General features: G+C 34.8%; 1 protein-coding gene and 1 pseudogene across 1 annotated transcript; one reads left to right on the top strand and one right to left on the bottom strand.

Moving 5' to 3' along the window:
* Window positions 1–1480: 1480 nt before the first annotated feature.
* On the bottom strand, window positions 1481–8002 carry LOC112007318 (endoglucanase 7). The gene is given in 7 exon segments (XM_024039655.2): window positions 1481–1529; window positions 1531–1856; window positions 2004–2176; window positions 2926–3280; window positions 4400–4645; window positions 4902–5206; window positions 7135–8002. Coding segments are annotated over 7 exon segments (1836 nt in total). The 5' UTR covers window positions 7517–8002.
* Window positions 8003–8812: 810 nt separating this feature from the next.
* On the top strand, window positions 8813–10959 carry LOC111992369 (uncharacterized; annotated as a pseudogene).
* The last annotated feature ends 13245 nt before the right edge of the window (window positions 10960–24204 follow it).

Below are 24204 nucleotides of genomic sequence, written 5' to 3'. Positions count from 1 at the left end.
CAAGAAATCATTTTTATCCCTTTCCCAACCCCCCCCCCCCCCAAAAAAAAGAAAAAAAAAAGGAATAAAAGATATCATTTTTATCTTACTACACAATTAACACTATTGAACAAAATATTTCTTTATGACAATTGCATATATTCTCAAGTAAAGATATTAAAATATAAAAGGCACCAATAAAATATATAAAATTTTGCATATAAGACCTGTTCTAGTGACAATTAAATCAACAACACAAGACTAAGATTTGTTTTATGTTTGAGAAATGCTATACAGTGGGTTTTGGACCTTCAGATTAGCCCAATTGGTAAAGTTTTTTGGTGTTGCATAAGGAAATTGGGTTTAAATCTAGTCTATACCAAAAATTAATTGGTACTTTGTCATAATAATAAAGAGTAATGTTTATGCAGTAAGCACTATAGGTTTAAGTCCTATCATATCTTTTTATCAAAAAAAAAAAAAAAGTCCTATCATATCTAAAAATAAATGTTACACATTTCAATTTTCCTTGATTTATTATTTCTTTATTAGGAAACCATGTAGCAAGTTTGCATAAGAGACCAATTTATTTTAATTGTTCTAAAATTTCTCCTTATAATATATATATATATATATATTTTGTCTCATTTTGTCTTTTAGTGTTCTACTTTATTCTTCACAAAACCATGAAATATGTTCGATTTTCTTTTTTTCCCTTTTAAATTTTGATTACTTGGAAAAATTATATGACAATTTGTAATTAGTGGAGTATAAAGTGTGATAAAGTAATTTTATTCCTCCTTCCTTATTGTGGTGCCCATACCCAAAATGCCTGATGGACTACAAGGACAGGTTCTCAATTTACTTGTTTAAGTTGGGAAAAGAGTTTCCTACAATGGGGAAAACCTCCTGAGACCAACCTGGCAGCCCAAGTATGTATTCTACTACCCTGTGTATGCTTCCCGAGGAGGCTCAAGCTTAGAACTGAGTTCCTTTTTAATTGTTTCTCTCTATTTTTCTCTTGTGTATCTCTCTCCCTTCCCCAATTTTTTAACCCTCACTCCCACTCTCTCCTTTCCTATTTATAGACTTTCCTTAGTGGGGTCATCATGATGGATGGGTGAGTTTTCATGTTGGTGATTCCCTCTGGGAATTATTCCTGACCAAATGGGACCCACTTCTCTTGTCTAACATTACTTTCTTGAAACTTGTTCCTGTCGTCAAATGGTGCTCGACAGGTGATTTCCCCCAAGGCACTAACGTTCTTCCTTGTTCGGTTCCTGACTTCGCTTAGGACCCCGAATTTATATTGGACTTCAACCTAATGTAAGCCCCGACCTAGCTTTGGTCCCTGAACTTTTATGCAGAAGGAAGCTAATGGATTGGGCCCATACCAACGACCCGTACACTTATCATTATTTCATCCAACAATTTCGCTTAAAAAAAAAAAAAAAAAAAAGGTTTCAATGATAATAAAAGCATCACAATTACAACCAAGACATCAAGACAAATGTGGATAGAGTGGAGGAACTGCTGTAAATATGGTATTTTTCAATGCCATTGCCAGCAGTGGTTGTCAGGGATACAAGTGCTGCAACCAGTCCAGCATTTCCGGCCATAGTTGGCTCGGTGTTATTATAATGGTCACGCAAATCACTGAACTTGTCAAACTGATCAGGCCCTCCAACCATGGCTCCTGTGATGTTGTTGGGATTGGCATTGTTGGTGTTGAACCACTTCCACCCCCCGTTGCAGGAGTAATATTTATGGTCATTGGGTGTTGATGCACCTCGGTGATGTACATGTCTAGGGAACTTGTTGCCATACCCCACAACATAGCTCATGTTCATGGGGTTATTACCCAAGATATAGTCCATCTGCATAAAAGCAACAGGAAAAAGCATTCTAACATTAATTTGACAGGTAAATCCTAGTGGGTGCATATGAAGATTAGAACAAAAACATACTATAAAGTCATGCAAGAATCTGTCAGATTAATGAGAAGTATGGGAGGAATACGACACCTGGGAGGTGGCAAAACTTCGAAGAACATCTGATGAAATATAATTGTTGCCACAATACCATCCTGGAACGCCGGAAGCATTCAAATAATCAACAAAGAGAGATGCCAGGAAAGCAGCATTAGCCACATACTGCAGATCTTGTGGCCCTCCACGGCTCAGCATGATCAAACCCCCTGCAAAGGTTTGCACAGGTCATGCATCTAATCTTAGTCAACTAAATTCTACTTAGAGGTGCTTCAATGCATGCCATTGATGACATGCACCTGTTTATTGGAGAAATCAAACACCGACCATCAAACGCAAATGCTCTCATGTAAACATTGACAGTGATTCCAATTTCCATGGGATGTATAAACATATTCTAGGATTTTAAAGTACGGCAAAGAACTAGCACTGTATTCTCATTTGTGTCTTCCTAAGTTACTAGCTGGGGAAGTATGTCCTAAATGAATTAAATGTAACATATTTTAAATTTTGTAAGCACACGTGTAGCTTGATGACTCAAAATGCATGCATAATTGATTTAGGCATTCTCTTGAACACGTGCATAAGTGTAGCTTTCACAGGTATATATCAGAAGCCTGATTTGCAAATATAATTATCAATTCTGATCCAAGGTGGATGGCATTTGCAAATTGGCCACCCAACCCTTACTAGAAAAGAGAAAAAACAAAATGAATAAACAAAAGGACTTTCCACATGTTACAAGAGTTCATTGGAACAGGATGCTGTCAAAATCCTATTAGTAAGGACTGGAACCAATTATTGTGCAAATCTTATCCCTAGATGTCTTTAGGTAATTAAGAGTCCGAACTGCACTAGCCTAATTGTGAAGTACTACCAAAAAATCATTGAGAAACTTAATGAAATAAACTGTCACATCTGGACTGAACGAGATTAAAAAAGGTGAGATCCTACATACCATTAGTCCAGTTGAAGACGTGGAAGTTGTGAAGATAAGAGCACATGTTAAGACCTGTCACATTATGATACATCTGCAACATGTCCTCATAAGGGTAGCCAGGGTTCAAGAACAGCCTGAGCCTTGTTAACAATAGCATGGCTGATGGTAACTTGTTATTCCAACTTGGCACACTCAAGTCTGGAATCATGTAAAACGCTTTGGCATTCTTAGGGATCCCAGGGTTGGTTGCCAGTGAAAGATAGCTATTATTTCCTGTGGCATAGAACAACCATGCTGCACCCCACATGTACTCATCATAATAGCCGGTGGAGTTATAGTAAGGAGCAATATCAGCAGGGTAAGAACGACTATANATGTGACCTTTTTTTTTCTTTTCTTTTTTTAGAATGAAAATGTGACCAATTATAGAGAATAAAAAAAATTGATAAATAAAATGAAGTTATTCTGCTGAGTGAAAAGATATAAAAACAATTATCTATTCCTTAGGATATACCTCCACACTTAAAAATGAAATTTACTATTAAAAAGGATGAACTAATTGGTTAAATAGTAGGCCAATAAGGGGAAAAAAAATCAAAATTCAAAGTTACCTAGCCTCAAGCTAAAAAATTAGGTATCGGTGATTAATAAAGGGAAAATATATATATATATATACACACTATTTATAAGAGGATTCCCCTCTTTGAATTGGACTTTTATGTGATTCAAAAATACCCTTAAACCTTACGTTTAATAGGAAAAAAACTTGAGGACAACCTGGTAAAATATATCTCCATAGAAAAGTGTCTTATTTTGTAGGCATTTTAAGTAGAGTTGGCCAACTCCACTTAAAATGCCTACAAAATAAGACACTTTTCTACTAATCCATGTCTTTAAAAAAAAACTTATTCAAAATATTAAAAAAAAATAATACTAATAATAATAAGAAAAGAAAAATTATGACACTAGACCCCCCCAAAAAAAAAAAGCCTCATTGCATGCACAAAGAGCATGTGATGAGGCTAGTGTGTGTGTGTGTATATATATATATTCAAATGTTACAAACATGGGAGAGGTGGGATTGAAATCCTTCTTATAAAAAAGAGAACTAAGCTACAAGGCTGGCATTAAGAATAGATATATGATATAGAGTTATAGACAACACCAAATGGTTGATCTAGTGGTTTCTAAAACCTCATGAGATATATGAGATGATGAGTTCTGAACTCCTAATCAAAGAATAGTCATGTACTTGATTAGCTTTGGACACTATGTTAAGAAAAAAATATTATAAGCAAAAATAGAACTGAACAACAATTTACAATCTTCAAAATATAAATAAAAATTTTCTCGTTAAACAACTTGTCACAATAGATAGCACAAATAAATCACTTTTTTTTTAAAGTCCGAAATAAGATTTATAGTTCAAGTGTCCCACAAAATGTTACTTACGTTAATAGCACTTAATATCAGCAGGGTAAGAACGACTATATGCCGTCCGTTTTCCATTGTCCCTGGCAAAGGCAAAGAGTGTTTGTGCACCTTTGATGAGTTTCGTGGAGTACACGTTATCATCCTTGAAAACTATAGAGGCTGCAGCTAAGGCTGCTGCCATTTCCCCAGCAAGGTCGGGTCCTGATTGGCAAGTTAGTGTAGGCCGCAGATAGTCCATGTCTTCTGGTTTCTGCCAGCAGTTGTGATCATCTGGTGTTTGAGAGCCATTTCGATGTCCACCAACCTAGCAGCAGATGAAGACATTTTAGGTGTTAATCATGTTACATATATTGTCTTCCTCCAACCCAAGTATATGGTGTGTGTGTGTGTGTGTCACATTATTTGTAGCCATTTTAGCACATACATCAGAACTATATCACTGTTGAAACAAAAAATGGTATTAAAGTTGTGGAAGTTTGATATAAAATTCACATAGAGTGCGTTATCTGAATGACACAAAAGAAATGTCAACAGGGGAATAAGTATAAAATGAAGAATACCTGGCAATAGATCTTATTAATTTTGGTAGCAGAGGAATTGAAGGTTAGGAGCAAGTAGTCAGTGCCCCACTTAATGAGATCCCTAGCATGGTTGTACTCGTTAATGTTCTTATATTTGTCAGGGTATTCAATCACACTCCAGCTTAGCATAGTCATGGAATAAGACATGGGAAAGTGAAACTTTATATTGTCTCCGGCATCATAGTATCCGCCAGCCAGTCCTTCCTTCACATCAGTATCATTTCCATCATTTAGACCTGAATCTCCTCTCCAGGAAATGCCATTATTTTTGGGTAATTTCCCAGCTGCACCACATTTCACTTATCATTCATCTAAACTCTCTCTATATTTAACATTCAATTTTTTACCTATCAAAAAATTAGTTAATTTTTTTTTTTTTTTACATATTTACTAATTACTACACTCATACTCTAATCATGCAAAGTTTGGAACAACATCACCTTCAATCATTATTATTATTATAACAGAGTGGCAATAATACACTTTGATAAACTAGCACAATAATATACTATACTATATAAATAAATAACAAGGAGTCTTTTTGTTGCGCCAAAAAGTATAGTCAATTTTTCTCCCAAAAAAAAAAAGAGTATAGTCAATTGTTGACGAAGTCATAGGGATATTAAATTGCATTAATTTATTTCACTATAGACGATCTTCTAGTTCCATGTTTTTAAAATATAAACTCGTTCAAAGCCTGAAAGGTTGACAAATTCCAAAGAGACGTGAAACCAATAAAATTATTACCACGTCTAATTAAATAATAAAATCTACATTAAAATATCAATAAAAATTCATATAATCACCGGATAGAAATCTATATTTAATTTTTTAGATCTAAGGGCAAAGGTATGAGTGTAATAATACAGGGAAAATAAGAAAATGTTAAAAAAATTAGAAATTCTTTATATGTGGTGGGGAGAGAGTGGAGCTAACATTTTGAATTTCACTTATCTCAGCGAGCATCTCTCGTTAATATATGTTATTTCATTACAAACTATCTAACCTTTAACATTTCTCATTCTATGGGGAATTACACCACAGAAAAAGTGATTCTCAATAAAATAATAATTGATTTTTTTTTTTGAGAAAAATATAATAATTAAGTATTAAAATTACATTTTTTGTAATTAGTAGCATATTAATTAATAAAAATTATATATTAAAATTTGTAGTATCCTAATTTAATGAAAAATATAAAGGTGGATAGAAAAAGAGTAAGCAATAAAATAAAAGAAAAGAAAGTAGCTGGCTAGATCTTTTTTTTTTTTTTTTTCTTTTGGTAAAGGCTGGCTAGATCTTTCAAACCCCACGTATTCCATTCCCAATAGCCACCTGGGTCAGTTGAAATTTCATGGCGTGATGACGGTTCTGGGACGCACACGGTGTTAGTCTATTCCAAGCTGTCATTGTTTTGCGTCTGTCTGCTAAGTTTTGAAACCAACCCTTCAAATTTTTTTAATCCTTGTTAATTTATAATTATAAGTTGAGATGTTTTATTGCCACAAGAAAAAGTCACATTTATTTATAACAGCTAAGGTTTTTGGTACATGTTAAAATAATAGGAAAATGTTAACTATGCCCTAACTAAATTAATTTAGAAAGTATTTTTAGAACATTTTTATAAGAAAGAAAAAAATTATCTATTATTTTGAAGTTAGGCATAAAAGACCACCTAATTAAGACCATGCCAACATGCCTATGCTCATATCGCAAAGAAAGTCAATAGAAGGAACATTTTTTCTTTTGGCTTTGTGACTTACAAAGGAAGTTAAACTCTGCCCAAATTCTACCCCACCTAAGCCAAAGTTTTGGGGCCACATCACGATCTTGATAACAAAGATTGGAGTTTCATAAAAGACATGCAAATTAGAAGTATGAACCACTAAAAGAACCGGATGGGATATATAATCCAAAAGCCAATGACTTACACAATTTCTTTTGCTATGTTCTGGATAAATAATATTTATGGATGGTTCAATGCTTTTGAGTAGATGAAAGAATGGAGTATTACATCATTTAAGATTTTATAAGACATAGAATTCATAGGTAATTAAATTTATAACATTTAATCTAAAATATAAAATAGATTAATTTAAATTAAAAAAAGAAGAAGATCATTTTGTAGGGAACAAGCAGATCAAGATATAGAGAAAGAAAAGAAATAAAATTAATTTGATTATTAAGAGCCAATTAATACGTAGTAACTTACATTTCTGGGTGTTGAAGAAGAGGAGTGCTTTGTGGAGGGCAACAGAGTAATTGTCAGGAGTGATAGGAGGAGACTTGTGCTTGGGCAAGGACTTGGCAATGATGATGGGAAGTCCAATGACACAGAAAGCCAACAAAATGGACCCCAAGATCCATTTGAGAGCCTTATGGCTAATAACAATGCACCCAAAGTCCACATACTTCTTCTTCTTCTTCTCTTGCGGCCCCAGCAACCAACTTTGTTGTGTTTCATCTAGATTTTGATGATGATACAAGGCAGCACCGTCCCATTCCAAGGTTCGGCTCCTATCGTACTCGCCGGAGGTTGTCACTTCTCCATGGTTTATCTCAAATGAGCCTCCCCAGTTATTTCCAGTGTGCATGGTGATGGTGTTGGTTTATTCTCTTTGTCGTCCTAACTTATATCAAGGCTAATTCAAGGAAAAGAACTTTTATGTGCTCCCCAAAATAGTGTCAAAAGGAAAACAAAACAAAAATACAAGTGGGAATTAACGTGTTTGATCGGAGTGGTGCGAATTAAACGTTTAAAACATCCTATCGGAGTCTTCTAAAGATCGTATTTCTGCAAGTATAATGAATGAAACGTACATAAATGAACGAGAAGAACAAGAATCTATAAATGAGTGAGAGGAAGAGAGATAAAATATGAAAACTGGTCTCTCTATTTGTTTTACCTTCATGTAGGTGTGATTCATTGAACATAAATAAACATGTAGAGGGAGGAGAAAATAAAAACAATTGGTGAGACAGAGAAGAGAGAGTTGACTTGTGAGGGGAGAGAGATACAGAAAGATATTCCTTTTAATTAAGTAGCATATATTTTTACGTTCATATGATATTAGTTGTATTTGAAATTTTTGTTTGATTTGGTGGGAGCTTTTTGATGGTTTTATTGTGGAATCAAAACTGAAAGCTAGCTGTGCTTGATTAAGATATTATTTTCTGAGAGGGTCTCATCCTAATCCAATCAACACGTATGGTGTAAAATTATATTTTCATGCCAAAAATAAGATCTCTTGTTAAGTATTTCTTTGGTAGAAGAAGAAAGTAAAATTTTGACTAAAATGCAAATAATACTCTCTAAATTTAACAAAAATTTATTTTAGTTTTCTAACTTTATTTTCGTCCAATTGAGTTTTTTAAATTTCAAATTTATTCAATGTAGTTATTCTATCAAATTTTATAAAAAAAAATTACCGTTAAAATTATATTTTAAATAATTGATAAAAATATTTTATAGATTTTTTTATGTCAAATTTGTTTTTTTTTTTTTTTTTTTAGGTATTATTTATTTTGTTGCTTTACTTTTCATTGCTTTTATATATATATATATATATATTCTTTATAATATATTAGTTATTATTATAATAATCAATATATTATATCTAGTATATATCACTATATTAAATTGTATTTAGTTGTTGCTTATTATATATATTTTTATATATTGACATTTGAGTTTGTCTTTTATTTAGCAATCTTTTGAACTATTAGTATTTTTTTAGTATGTTTTTTTAAATCTCAGTCATTTTATTTAATGAGTGATAATTTAATTTGATAAATTTAGGTTCATGGGCAAATTTAGGACTATTGACTCATTCTTAAAAAAAAATGGAGACGGTAATTCAGAAAATAGTACACTTTTGGGTTCTAATGTTGAAGGGTCAGCTTTCAATGAGCGTCCTTTCAAATCTCCAAGGATTGATCCCGAAAAACATCCTTCTAGACCGTCAATGGTGGAAGTGGAACTTGAAGAAATTCATTTAAAATTTTCACCACTTAATTCCAATGAAGTTTATGTTAGAATTTTAAAATGAGATCAAGGAGAACACACTAAAATGTGTAACTATCCAGCCAATATATGTGATGAAAGTTAGACGTGCTTATTTAAAAGCTAAACCATATCAAATCTATCTTTCAAACTATCCATTTTCTAGAGAAAAGCATCCTCGTTGCTTTCAAGCTTCTTGGTTCACTCAATTTTCTTCTTGGCTGGAGTATTCTCCTACTAAAGATGCTACATACTATCTGCCATGTTCTCTCTTTACCATGGAAAGAAGTAGACGCCCTGGCTATGATGCTTTTACTTTCATAGGATTTAGAAATTGGAAAAAAGCCAATAATGGAAAGAATTGTGCCTTTTTGAATCATGTTGGGGAGGATCCTTGCTCACCCCACAACAATGCTGTGAAATATTGTGATGATCTATTGAATGAATTAGTGCATATAGATAAAGTGATGAATGTGCAGAGTTCTGTACAAATTCTAAATAATCAACTGCAGGTGAAAACTTCTATTGATATTGTTCAATGGCTCACCTTTCAAGGGTGTCCTTTTAGAGGTCATGATGAAACCCCTGAATCAAAAAATTGGGGAAATTTCCTTGAGATTATTAAAATTTTGGCATCTTATAATGATAAGGTTGAACAAGTTGTTTTGGAAAATGCTCTTAAATCTGCTAAGTACACTTCGCCTACAATTCAGAAGGAGATTCTGCATGTTATTGCAAGTAAAGTGTGGAGTAAGATTCGTGAAGACATTAGGGATTCCAAATTTTGTATTATTGTTGATGAGTCACATGATGAGTTAAAGAGAGAGCAAATGGCTCATGTTTTGAGATTTGCTGAAAATGAGGGCTTTATACAAGAACGCTTTTTTGATCTTTCTCATGTCAAAGACACTGCTGCATTGACTCTGAAGAACAAAATATTTGTGGACAAGGATATGACGATGCTAGCAACATGTGTGGTGAATGGAAAGGATTGCAAGCCTTAGTTCTTAATGATGTCCTTATGCATACTATGTGCATTGCTTTGCTCATTGGTTACAATTAGCATTAGTTGCTGCATCAAGAGAGGTAATCCCGATCCATGAATTTTTCTTGAATTTAAATTTCATTATCACTACAATTCGTTCTTCATGTAAACATAATGATGAACTAAGAGTTGCTCAAGTTGTAGAAATTGCTAGAATGTTAGCTTTTGATGAACTTGGAAAGGGAACAGGAGCAAACCAAATTGGGACTCTAAAACGGGCTGGTGATTCTCGTTGGGAGTCTCATTTTAATTCTATTTGTAGCCTAATGAGGATGTTTGGTCCAACTTGTTTGGTGCTTGAAAATATAAAGGAAGACAGGTCCACGTACTTGCAACGTGGAGATGCAAATGTAGCTTATAAAATGATTAATTCATTTGAGTTTATATTTAGTTTACATTTAATGAAGGAAATCATGGGTATTATTGATGTTCTTTGTCAAGCTTTGCAGCAGAAATCTCTAGACATCTCAAATGCCCAAAATTTAGTTTCAGCTACAAAGGCACTCATCCAAAATTTAAGAGTAGATGGCTGGGATAATTTTCTTGAGAATGTCATAGGATTCTCCAAAATATTTGAAATTGATATTCCAGATTTAAGTGTTTAATTTGCTGAAGGTAAAGGTCGTAAGAAAAGGGATCATGTTACAGTGGAGCATCATTATCAATTTGATATATTTAATGCTACAATAGATGTTCAATTACAAGAGCTTGACAATAGGTTTGGTGAACAACCAATAGAACTCTTGACACTTTGCTTAGCTTTGGATCCAAAGGATGCTTACAAATCCTTTAATGTGGATGAAATATGTTGACTTATTGAGAAATATTATCCTCTTGATTTTTCTGAGCATGATAAAACTAGTTTGAAAATTCAATTGAAAGTATTTGAGCATGATGTGCAAAATCATTTGAAGTTTCAGAGTTTGTCATCTTTAGTAGAATTATGTCGAAGGTTAGTGATAGGCCAAGAATGTAATGACCCCTTGTGATAAATCAACCAATTGATTTAATCAAGTTAATTAATTAATTCAATTAACATGCAAAATGCGTGGCAGCACAAATAAATCACCAACTAAGATAATTTGCAGCGGAAAATAAAGTTGATACAGTGATTTGTTTACAAATGGGGAAAACCTCCAAGACAAAAACCCCACCGGGTGATTTTAAGGTCACCACTCTCGAGAATTCATTATTATCACAACAAGTGGTTATAAGTAAAGGAATCCCAATACCTTATACCAACCTACAGTTGAACCCTTACCCTAATACCTAATTGGACTTGTTCTGTAGTGACAATCTCTCATTTTCAATGCACGGCTCCCAGTACGTGACTAACCAAAAGATGTGCGGATCCCAGTACACGACTTGATCACCAACTTGAGAAGGTTGTTGGCTGCAAAGTTTTTCAGTTTATCAACACGATGAAGATCACAAAGCTCCTTGGTCACAAAATCCAATGGCATACAAACGCAGCAATTTCTTCAAGAGAAAGATGAATTAGGGAAAATTCTATCTCAAGTCACACTTTGCATGAACAAAACTTTTCCTCGCACTTGTGCTCCCTTTGACGGCCCTTAAAATAATCATTTTATATGTGTAGAGTTGTGAGAAAAGAAAACCTAAACAAATATACACGGATTGTAATAAAATCATAACTGGAAATTTAATTTTCATAAATCTCGATAGATAGGGTATCAGTCGAGCAACTGTCGAGCATCAGGCTAAAACAGCCTTTTACACCTTGATAGATGCTATTTGTCGAGCTAGCTGTCGAGTTTTAAAATCCAGCACTTCTTCACTTGTTTCTTAGACATATTTGCATGGCTTTAACACTTGAATTTGAACTCTTGTTCTTTGAAGTATTAAACACATCCTAGACCTGCCCAATTACAAGTAAAGTGTGTTTTGTCAAAGGATTAGCCAATTCTAACTGACATATATTCCTAACATAATTCACATATGTCCTAACAGTTAGTAGAGACAAAAAAGTCACAGGTATATCCTCTTATTGATCGATTGATTCACCTTGTTTTGACTCTTCCAGTGTCCATAGCAACTGGTGAGCGAGGCGTTTTAGTTATGAAAATTGTTAAAGTAGGACTGCGCAACAAAATGGAGGACGAGTTTCTCTCAAATAACTTAGTTGTCTACATTGAAAGGGAAATTCTAAGAACTTCACTACTGACTCAATACTTGATGACTTTAGACCTCTTAAAGAGCGAAGGTTACAGTTTTAAAAAAGGATGTTTAACTTTTATGTTATTGTATGTTTTGCGACTTTGCCTATTTCCTAGTTGATTAAATATATTAAATTGTTTTGTCAACCTTGTCTCATGATTGTTTAATTTTAATTAAATACATTTTTGTTTATAGCATATATTGAGTTATGAAGTATTGCACATTACTATTTTACATTTCATATAATATATATATATATATATTGCCCCCTCTGAAGATAAATTTCTGGCTCCGCCACTGTTTATTTTTTTGAACGTAAAAGATAGAATTTTATTCAAAAGCTATTTGTATAGTTGTTACAAAAACATCCACCAGGACATGCTAGTGGGAGATACGTGGGCCTATGCATGCAGCTGCATATCACCCGACCAAACAAGTACAACATAGTCATGTGCAGCTTTAAAAGAAAAAACACTTTAGCCTTACAATACGAATCTCGGACTTCAGCAATTCTCTTTTGTCTATGTTTCTTAGTTCGGTCCAGTCATTGGCAGAGTCTCTGGTAATCTTGCAACAGGTTCATCGCTCCTCTCAAGATGTCGCAAGGTTGAGTTTGCTTTCTGTCAAGTTGAATTAATATCATCACATAACCTTTTTGGGATTTTGAACATGCTCATCGAGTATGTTGGGATAGTTTGTGCTACCGTCTTGATTAGTAGCTTTTATGTTAAATGTGTTACAAAAAATTAAAAATTAGTTTATTTCAAAAAATATAAAAATTAGAATATTTGAAAAAAAAAAAAAAGACAAAAAGCAAAAAACAAAACTTTTCTCAACAATTTCCAAAGGCAAAACTAATATTTTCAACAGAAACTTTAAGGTTTCAAATCCTCTTTTTTTTTTTTTTTATATATATTTTTTATAATTGGTTAAAAAGTAAAGAAAAAATGCATGAAGCCTTCATTATTGAACTCATTTTTCAAAATTGAGCAGTTCTCAATTGATACTCAATACGTTAAAGTTAATAAAGCTTTTGTTTTTGGTTTTTGCTCAGTCTCTCCGGGGCTTTAATTCTCACGGATTGAGCCCAGCCTCGAATTTCCACATATTGAAGATAAATAAATAAAATAATATACACTCTTAACTTCGGTTTGGATAGGCTAAATGCGTATCATAAGGATATAATACGATCAATACCATATCTTTGGTTTCTCTCTGGTATTGTGCCCTTGATTTTTCCATTAATTTTTTGTATCTTGGTGGTAGTTTGACACCTCACCCAAAGATTTTTTGGAATAGATCAGCGTAGATTTCGTTCATCAACGTTGACCTTAATTAGCAAATGTCATAAGTATTAGAATTCCATAAATACAATGATCTTTGTATTTATCTAAATTAAACAATGATTTTTTTTTTTTAGGAAAAAAATATTTAAACAATGAGAAATATTATTGTTTCTATTTCTTGCTGACGACATTTTCAATAATTATCATCTTCTCCATATAGTTTGTATTTATGAGTTATGACACCAACTCGTTGTCTAATTTGTCTGGTCAACACTGGAAGGATGGGTGCATGTCTTTTACATTAGGCTTCCTCTTTTTATTTTTTATTATTGCATAATAATGGTAAGGGAAGGCAAGGGTATCAATAAATGTTTATAAAGATTTAAGGACTAAAATGAATTAACCGATATTTGATCAAAAGAATTATTAAAAATTATATAGTTTATGAACCAAAATTTTGACATTTTTTTTATTAATTTGACATGTTTAAGTCTTTAAGAGATTCTTTAGAATTTACATTTTAATTTTCCACGAGGTTTACATCTAATTTTTCTATATTAAAAAAGCCACAGTCATGTTTCCATGAGGGATCAATTTGTTTCGAGTGTTCCACAATATTCCTCTGTATCATTAATTGATCAAAGAGTTTGGACTTTTTTTTTTCTTTTCAAACAATATATTTCTTTGATAATAAAACTATAAAAGCATTGCAATTTGCAATTACAACCAATACAGTCAGATAGGTGACCAACAGATAGAATATAAAATGGTAATACATAAAATCAAGTGATTCCCCCCCGTGAAAAAAAATAAAAACCGTTATTTATTCCTCATGAAATATTCACACACTTAAAAGGAAAAAATAATTGATAAAATTTCAGTGTGTTCTCAATAATTAATAGAGAATAGACGTATGATATAGAGATAAGTAGAAGTGAACAACAATTTATATTCTTCAAATTAATGAAAAAAAAAAAATCAAATCCAACTTCCAGTCTCCACTGTTTGAAATTGATACCCAAGACTTTTCTTTCTTCTCAGCAAAACAGAAAATGAGTAGACCTTTACAGACTTGAAGTAGCCCTTGTCGAACACTTTCTTCTTCTTTTGTTTTCACTTGGCTTTTTTCTCTCTCGCTTCCCTTTAATTCTTTTAAATTTTAATTTCCCGAATGGATTGTCTGCCTTATGATTTAGGGTATGTTTGATTGAGGTGAAAACATGGAGGATAGAAAATAGGGTAGAAAATGATATTTTCCACTATTTGATTCAGAAGAGAAAACAAGAGAGACAGAAAATATGGAGGAAAATTTTCCCTCCCGGCCCACATTTTTTTATCCTCCCAATTTGGGAGGAAAATAAGGAGGAAAAAGTGCTGAATGATGTACTTTACACAAATACCCTCACTTTATTCATCTCACATACCTCCTCACTTTATTCATCTTATTTAATCAGTATAAATTTGCTGACCACGTTTTTGTTGCCCACGTTTTTGTTGCCCAATTGCCCAGTTAAATTATTAGTGCAAGTTTTGATTTATACAAGTTTTAGTGCAAGTTGATTTGCCTAGTTAAATTATTAGTGCAAGTTTTGATTTATATAAATCAGTGCAAGTTGATTTGCCCAGTTGCCCAATTAAATTATTAATGCAAATTTTGATTTATAAGTTTTGCCCAGTTAAATTGCTTAGCTTATTCATCTCACCTACCCCTAACTTTATTCATCTTATTTAATGAGTGTAAATTTGCTAACCATGTTTTTGTTGCCCAATTGCCTAGTTAAATTATTAGTTCAAGTTTTGATTTATACAAGTTTTAGTGCAAGTTGATTTGCCCAGTTAAATTATTAGTGCAAGTTTTGGTTTATATAAATTAGTGCAAGTTGATTTGCCCAGTTGCCCAATTAAATTATTAGTGCAAGTTTTGATTTATAAGTTTTGCCCAATTAAATTGCTTAGCTTATATGTTGCTCACGTTATATTCACTAGTTGAATAGTGAATATAGGAATACCTTGGTTACAAAATCTTTTGCCCAGTTAAATTTATATGTACACTATTGTAATTTTTACATTATAATAATAAAAATAATAATATAAATTTATATGTATGATGTGGCAAATTTTATATTATTTAATAAGTACAAATAAATCTATTTCTTATATATTATGTAACAAGGGTATAATAATCAATTTATATAAATTGCATTTTCTATCCTCTCACTTTTCTTTTCAATCAAACAAAAGAGTTTTCCACCTTCTCACTTTTCCACCCCTCCAACCAAACACACACGAGGGAAAACTAAATCTTTTCTATCCTCCTACTTTTCCATCCTTCTACTAATTTTCTATCCTTCTATTTTTCTACTCCTCCAACCAAACGGACTCTTATAATTGTCACGCAGCTTTTTTTATATTATTTTTTAGATTAGTGCTTCACCTTTTATTTTTACATCTATTTAGGAAAAAGATAACAGCTCCACTTGCCTTTTACCGTTTGAGATAGTCTTTAATAGTCATCATATTAGAGCATCACCATCAGATGTGGTAAATGTGCCAAATGCCAAATATTTGGCATATTTACCACACCAAACACCAAAATCTCCTTTTATCAGATGTGCTAAATCCCATAAAATTTGCCACATGTGGCAACGGTACTGTTCACATGTGGCATAATTTTTATTGTTTTTTTATTCTGTTTTCTCTCTCTCCTCTCTCCTCAGATTATTCTTTTCTCTTCACTCTCACCGTTCCCTCTCACCTCTATTCTCTCTCACCGTTCCCTCTCACCTCTGTTTTGTTGATCTTGATCCGTCATCACCGATCATCATCGCTGTCATTGCCGATCGTCATCGCCGATCCATCATCGTCGTCTCACCGGTTTCATTTTGCATCGTCATCGTCGATCTCTCCGGGCATCGTCATCGTCATTGCCAATCGGAATCGACGTGGGCATCGACGTTGAGGTGAGATCGGAGTGTTCGTCACGATCGTGGGCATCGACGTTGAGGTGAGGTGAGATCTTGATCATGGGTTGCCAGTGTTAGTGGGTTTGGGTTGCCTGGGTTGCTTGGGTTTGGGTTGCCTGAGTTTCGTGGGTTTGGATTGCCTGGGTTTTGATTGTGTTTTCTGGGTTTGAGTTGCTGTGCTAGTGGGTGTTGCTCTGTTTTTAATGGGTTTTGGGGTGGATTGTTGATGATGATGGTTGTGGTGGTGGTTTTACAATGGATTGTGGCTGCCACGGTGGTGGTGGTGGCGGCGGCAGCAGCAGTGTTGTAGGTGTTTTTTATTGTATTAGATATATTATTTTATTGTGTAGTTTATATTATTTTAATGTGTAGTAAATATTATTTTAATGTATAGAATTGAAGTATAGAACATTTGATAAATGGTATGTTGTAAAATAATGTGGTAAAATAATAAAGTAAGTCTTTAATGTGGTAAAATGACATAAATTATGCCACAGCTGATAAAGATGCTCTTATAATGTTGAGAAACATGTCACCATGTTCCCACTTAAACGTAGACAATTATCTCCTATATTACTTTTCGTATGAGACTTTTAAAATAATCGTGATTGGATCTTGGCTTTCTTGACGAAGGTTTGGTATTGATCACTTGGACTGAACAATTGATTTTGAATCTGCATTATCAGATCAGCCAACAAGAGGCAATGTTTGGTATTTCAAACAAAAATAACTTTTACAGGTTCCAACTTGTATCCCAACAAGTTTAGAAGTTTTGATGTCTATCTTGAAATAGCTTATTTTTGGTAATTTATTTGTGGTGTTTAATAAAAAATATAGTTTTTGATAACTTTTATCAATTTATGTTAAATGCATAAAAAAAAAGCTAAAAATTAATTTATTTTGAAAAAAGATAAGTTAGAATATTTGCAAAAAATAAAAAAAAAAAAAAAAAAAAAAGCAAATGTGTGTATTTAACTTATGATGATGGGTAGTAAGTTTGTGAGCTAAAGCCTCCTTTGTACGTTTAGGTCCAAGCCCCCAAGTTGCTAGACGGCAAAGCATCATTAAGGAATGGAAGGTCTTGTTAGTAAAGGAACGTGCTTGTTGGACGCAGTTTAGGAAGAAGTTGGGCAAGGAAGGATGTCTTACAGCTGAAAACAGGAAAATAGAGTTAGATAAATATGATAGAATAAGTAAGACGAGCTTAAGAAAGTAACATACCCTTAGAACATAGACGACCCATCTCACTGGTGTAAGGAGGAAATGGGTCCCTGCCTACCTCAATAGGGTTCCCTGCCCAATACTAGAGATGAGGAAGAACTCTATCTTCCATGTCCTATCGGACAAGGGAAGGGATCTTATTAACTAAAACCCTATCTGAAAACTGATAGAAACTTAGAGATTGGCTTATTTTAGAGGGTTTATAATAGTATAAGAACTCGTCCACGATAAGAGGACAGTTCCTATAAAAAACCTCCGTCCACAGCACTTGCGTGGACATAATGGTTCTCCATGCATTAGGGTTGAGTTGGTTTGGCCTTATACCTAACTTATGGAGATGCTCCCTAGCAAAGGCATTCAAAGTCGCCTTGTAAATGCCACATGGAAGACTCATCAACCAACGAAAAATTGCCATGTGTAAAGTAGTAATATTAGCAATTATAATTTCAACAGTGGTATGGACGACACAAGGAAAAGGGGGCAAATGATGGTGGTTTAAATTAAGTTTAGTTCGTCCATGATGGTCGTCTATGACAAGGTTAAGTCCAAACTAGTTCACAAGAAATGAAGCCTAACAAAAACACCACAGATATGAATAGGGTCCATCCATGAATATCATAGATGTCCAAGGCAGCCTAGTTGTCCACGTCATATGGGGGCATGGATGATCAAATAACACTTAACAAATTTTTGAGGATTCTTCTACAAACACTAAGCAATTGGACCATGATTCGTCATTCTAGAACGTGGGGAGGATTCCCCAAAATCCACTCCATTTTTTCCATGATGTTAATGGATCCGAACAAATAGACTCACTAAAAATTCTTTATAAAAATGATTTGATTCCTTTAGCCCAAGGTATGTTTTGCTATTCACTAATTCACCATCCTTGTGTTCTAGGGAGAAAATTGACTTAATCGTTGGAGGGTTCTTGGCTGGTTCACCCCAGTCGCCCTTATAGTCGTTTTTTTTTTCTCTCTCTCTTCAGGTATTCAAGCTATCATTATAGCTCGGGGCATTCAACTTATTGATTCTCGTGTATCGTCAATTACCAAGTGAAAGGGTCCACTGCAAAGGAGAGAAGCAAGCCCTTATTAAGAAGATAAGAAGGAAAGCAAAATGGGTCCAAGAATATAAGGCCTGTGAATGAGTGATTTCCTTGTGGGAAGTATGCCTCAGCCTAGGGTGGATCGAGTAGAAGGTGAAAATGGCGTTTCTACTTAGATTAGGTCTAGGAACAATATATGTAGTGCACTTATGGAATGACTGATCTTAGGAGGGCTTTCAGATTCTATGACTTCCCCATCACTATCTTCCTCCTGCTCTAAATCAATAGCATTCAAAGGAAGAACCCTGTTTTATCCTTTAGGTCCGAACTCCTGATATAAGGCTGCCTTTGCATAGTGGAGCTCTGCCTTATAAAAAGGCATCCAAGTGGCTTCAATGGTCACTGGCCTTCCCCTCCAAATGGCCTTCACACATTGGTGATATGTGGAAGCCATTGTTCTATGTGCATTGAGCCAAGGATGGTCCAAAATAATATGATACGAAGTATCACCATCCATCATGTGCATAAGAGTGCGTGCTCTGATAAGTCCTTCCCTCAAGTCCAAGGACACATGTCCCAGGGTATGCTGTTGTAATGATCCTATCCCTGCCACTTGGAGTGGCTCTCGAATGATTCTTTCTCGTGGAATGCCCAATGCATCTAACATAGGGAGGGGTGAAATGTTTGTGGAGGCACCACTAGTTATTAAGGCCCTCTTAATCTAAGGAGCTCTTAAGAATGCAGTAACATATAAAGGCCTCTCGCCATCCACGGCCTTGTTGGATAAATCTCTAGGAGGGAAGGTCATTGATTCCTTGGTCTCTTGGTATGCCACCTGTAATTCACTTCCCCAGGAGGCAGTTGCTCCTTGACTCCTTTCCATAACTCGAGTTAGGGCCTGAGCTGCCTCTCTTTTGGCCAATGGACAGAGCCCATCCTTTCAAGAAAGGCACGCACTTTATCATCCTACTGAATTCGTAATGTCATCTCTTCATTGTACAATGGCATAGGTGCAACACTACTACTGGCTATATTCTCAGCCTATTCTTCCATGGGGTCATCACATTCTATGAAGAAAGTTTTCATAGCATTAGACAAGCAAACAATCATGGCATCATAGCATCTAAACAAGCATGCTCATCATTTTATACCACCAACTCATAATCATATTAATGCATGTCCACGTGATTATGCATGACTTACCTTACTTACATTACTGTATCATAACATTTATGCATCGATGCATGTTCATGTTCATGTGCATGTCCATATTGTTTATCCAAGACATGTAAACCATATTTTTAATATAACAATCAAAAGCAAGTAAAGCATGTTATCATACTGATCCTATGGTTTAAGTATGTAAAGCTAAGTCAAACAAAAACTAAACAAGTGATTAAAACCGATCGACACCTCGTGACTGCTTAACCACCCATCACGGCGACGCTTGTGCGCTTTCTATATCTCTCGGTGTGAGAACATGGATATGAAGGTGTGTCATACCTTAAGTGTGTGACTGGAATGTGAGTCGATTTTAAGAAAATTAACAAGGGTAAGTGAAGTCGCTAACAATCATTGGATTTTTTCTAAGGTGTGATTGGTCACCTAACTCTATTTGATTTTATTACTGATCCTAGGTTAAGAAAAAAGTCGTTTTTCCTAATCTAATGTGATTAGGCAAAAACAAATCTTGATTCTTGAGTTTGGAATCACCTTGAGCGCATACCCACACTACAAGGTCAAGAACTCTCATGACTAGAGAGGGTCGCTTATGTAGCCATGGAGTCCATCATACAAAGTGCACAATCACCCACACACATATAAGCAGACATATATACATATGCATAATGCACAATGCTATCACAAAGAGCAAGAAAGTAAATTAGACATTGCTAGCATTCCAAGGGTATGCCTTAACAAGGTATAGGAAATGTAAAACAGACATTGCCATACCTAGGGAATGCGGCCTAAGCAAGGAGCATAAAAATAAAAGGGGGTACATGGATGCGGACCCTAATACATGCTCTAGAGAAGAGGCTTAAAGAGGGGGAAAGAGAAAACTGCTCTAGAGGGGCTAGGCCCCTTAATCTACTGATCATTGCCCTTTGTGGGCTTGCATCCTTTTGCTTGCATCTTTGCCCTTTTTGCTCACGCTTGGGAAATTGCACCTTTGCTCGAAGTACCCTTGCTCCATGTGTATACATGCAAAGAAAAAAGAAACAAGCTAGCAAAAAAGAAAAGAAACAAATAGAAGGAGAAGCATGATAAAGATAAGCTAAGAAAAGATGCCAAACGGGGGCAAACAAGCATGTGAAACATGCAAAGAGGTGAACAAAGCATGTTATCAAACAAAAGGGGTGTCCTAGGAGGACAAATGTAGGTTTGGATCGAGTTTTCATGGTTTCATTGGATTGGAATATGGACGACACATAGACTCATGGATGAAGATGTAGACAAGTGTGCAAAGACGCAAAGAAAGCCAAACGGGTGGCGTAAAGCAAGCATGTCAACATCGCACAGAGTGGAGGAGGTGTAAATCAAGCACACCAACACCATGGAGGTGTATCTCACAAGTGGTTACATCCAAACATACCCTAGGAGGGATGGATGTAACCACACATGCACAAGCCCACAGAAGGCGCAAAGCATGGCAAAGCCTAGATCTAGACAGTCTAACATAGAGATAAAGCATAGAAGCAAGCAAGCAACATTGACATGCAAAAGGAAATGATCCAAACCCTTTAATATTGGCCTAGGTGTGCAGATGTAGGCCTAGGCCATAGGATCTAGATCTACAACCCACCGGAAAGGCCAAAAAGCAAGAAAGAGAGATATCAAGGGACAAAAATGGCTAAAGTAGCACATGGCATAGCAACCAACATAGATCTGAGCACACAAGCATGGCATGGAGCACATAAACACATAGATCTAAGCGTATGGACATAAATCTACGCAAAAAATGGCAAAGAACACATAGGCATGTAGATCTAAGCATGAACATGAGGAGCCTAAAAACATGTGGATCTAAGCATAAACATGGAATTTGGACATATCCTAGCCCAAGAAGTCTAAGCCAACACATCAAAGTGATAAATCATGGCATAAGCAAGGAAACATGCTATAAAAACTAAAGAAGAATGCTAGGAAGCAAGGAAACATGCTAGGAAAAGTGATGAAAGCAAATATTAAGAAAAAAAAAAAAAAAAAAAGTAGGAAAAGCAGAAAAGAGAAAAGGGTGTGGATTGTTGCTAAAAAGCTACATCCATACCCTTAAACCTCAAATTCGAGGTATGGAACCAAGGACAGGAAGATTGGGTGCAAGAACACTACCTTGAAGATTGTAGAGAAAAGATGAGAATCTAAGGTATTTGGAGGTGTTTTGATTTGTTTGGGAGAGAAATTAGAGAGAAAAAAGAGAGAGAATCTGCCCAAAACTTCCCAGAAAATCAGTTTTTTATTTTTTATTATTATTTTTTTAATGAAGGGGCTGGAGGCTTTTATAGCGAAAATGTCACCCTTCAATTGTTGGCGCATCGATGGCCGCCTTGCTGACATCAATATTTTTGGCCTTTTCTAGTTTCAACATTGGATGCATATTTGAAGGCATTACTAGACTCAAATTGAGTTGATCTTGGTTTCCCTAGAAAGCTTTGGATGTCTAGTTTTCAAAACACTAAGGAAATTTAAAATCCAATTGTCGGATCAAAAGTTATGGCCTCGGGAAGCATGTTACACGATTTTCATGGTTTTCTAGATATCTCAACCACTTTAAGTCCGATTTCAACCCATGAATAGTCATTGGAAAGGGAATTTGATAATCATTGCAATGGAACTAGTCCCAATCCATTCTGATGGTTGGATCAAAATTAGGCCTTGCTCAAAAACGTCAATCTTATTCCACAACTTGGGTCGATATGTTTGGGAGTCATGGTCACATCATAAAATTTTTCTAATTGTCGCTCTCGCATCATTCGCTAACTACCTTGTTCCTGATTGGATTGCTTTCTTTGTGTGGCATCTTATCTTTTTGTTCGCTGTCCACTGGTGATATTATAAATATAGATAGAGAAAGAGGCTAAGCTAAGCCTACATAATGCTATGGGAACAACTTTTTTTGTCCGCTTTTAGCTATGCTATATAGATGCGCTACCTTGTGAAAGAAAACATCATATGTAATTTCCGGTGCCCCTAGGGGTCAGCTTCGGGTCAAACTTGGTCAAAGTTGATGAAAATCACTTAGTAGCTTGAGTTTGATATAGAAACATGAAAAATGTTGTTTTGGGATGATTTTGATCCAACCTTGACTTTTAGTCAACCCGAGGTTAACCAGGGGCATTTTGGTCAATTTGGCTTGAAATGGCACTTCAAATGCTACGTTGCTTGAATGGGTTGCGCCACATTAATCTAGATGTTTTCGAGGCCCCAAGGAGAAAAGATAATATTTTTGGAATTTTTGGGGTTCAGAACGCAAATCAAGGGTGGACAAAATACGGTGTCTAGAGCTGCCCTATCTTTATCTGACATTTTTTACTTCAATGAGAGGTGTCGAAAAAAGAATGTGATTCTGCATTTTGTTGCCCCAAAATTGTGTGCAAAAGCTGCGCTGGTCATGGATTGAGATTGGTTTTACTTCACAAGGTTAAGCTACTACAGCTGATCTGAAAAATTCCCTAACTTGGTCCTTGATGTTGGGCAAAAGACTCCCTTTTTTCTTTCTTTTTATTTTCTAAAAATATGTTAGTAGCAAAGCAAGTAGGAAAGCATGCTAGTATTTATTTTATTTTTGGTATTTTTGCATATAGGTTTTTATTTATTTATTTATTATTTATCATTTACGCTATGATGATGTTGGAAAATACATCTCTATTCACATGCTTAAGTAACATATGAAAACTTGCATATGTCGGATGCTATGAAAACACATGGAACACTAACAAAACTAAAAGAAAACCAAGGTAGATATGAGAAACTATGCATAATAAGGATGAAATTTTTTTGAGAGGATTGAAAATGTGAAAACCAAAACAATTTTAAATGAGAGTAGTTTTTTGAAAGAGCCAGGATTAAACGAGCATGGCCAAATTGAATCTCGAAAAGGTAGATAAGATTAAACAAGCATGGCCAAATTGAATTTGTGTGAGATTAAACGAGTGGCTGAATTGAATCCAAGTGAGATTAAACGAGCATGACCAAATTGAATCTCGAAAAGATAGATAGGATTAAACAAGCATGGCCGAATTGAATATGCATGCAATTAAATGAGCATGGCCAAATTGATTCTCAAAAGGGTAGATAGGATTACATGAGCATGGTCGAATTGAATCTTGAGAGAGAGGTATATTGAAACTTTTGACAATTTTAGATAAAAAGAGATAGGATTAAACGAGCATGGATGAATCCAATACTGAGAGAGAGGTATTTTGAAAATTTTAACATTTTGAGAAAACATGATATAGGATCAAACGAGCATGGCCGAACCAAATCCTGAGAGAGAGGTATTTTGAAAATTTTGATGCTTTGAGATAAATAGTGACAGGA

The sequence above is a fragment of the Quercus suber genome, unplaced genomic scaffold, assembly GCF_002906115.3.
Source record: "Quercus suber isolate HL8 unplaced genomic scaffold, Cork oak 2.0 scaffold_339, whole genome shotgun sequence".
Classification (NCBI taxonomy): Eukaryota; Viridiplantae; Streptophyta; class Magnoliopsida; order Fagales; family Fagaceae; genus Quercus; species Quercus suber.
The sequence above is the reverse complement of the archived record's forward strand: the minus strand, read 5'-3'. Positions and strand labels throughout refer to the sequence as shown.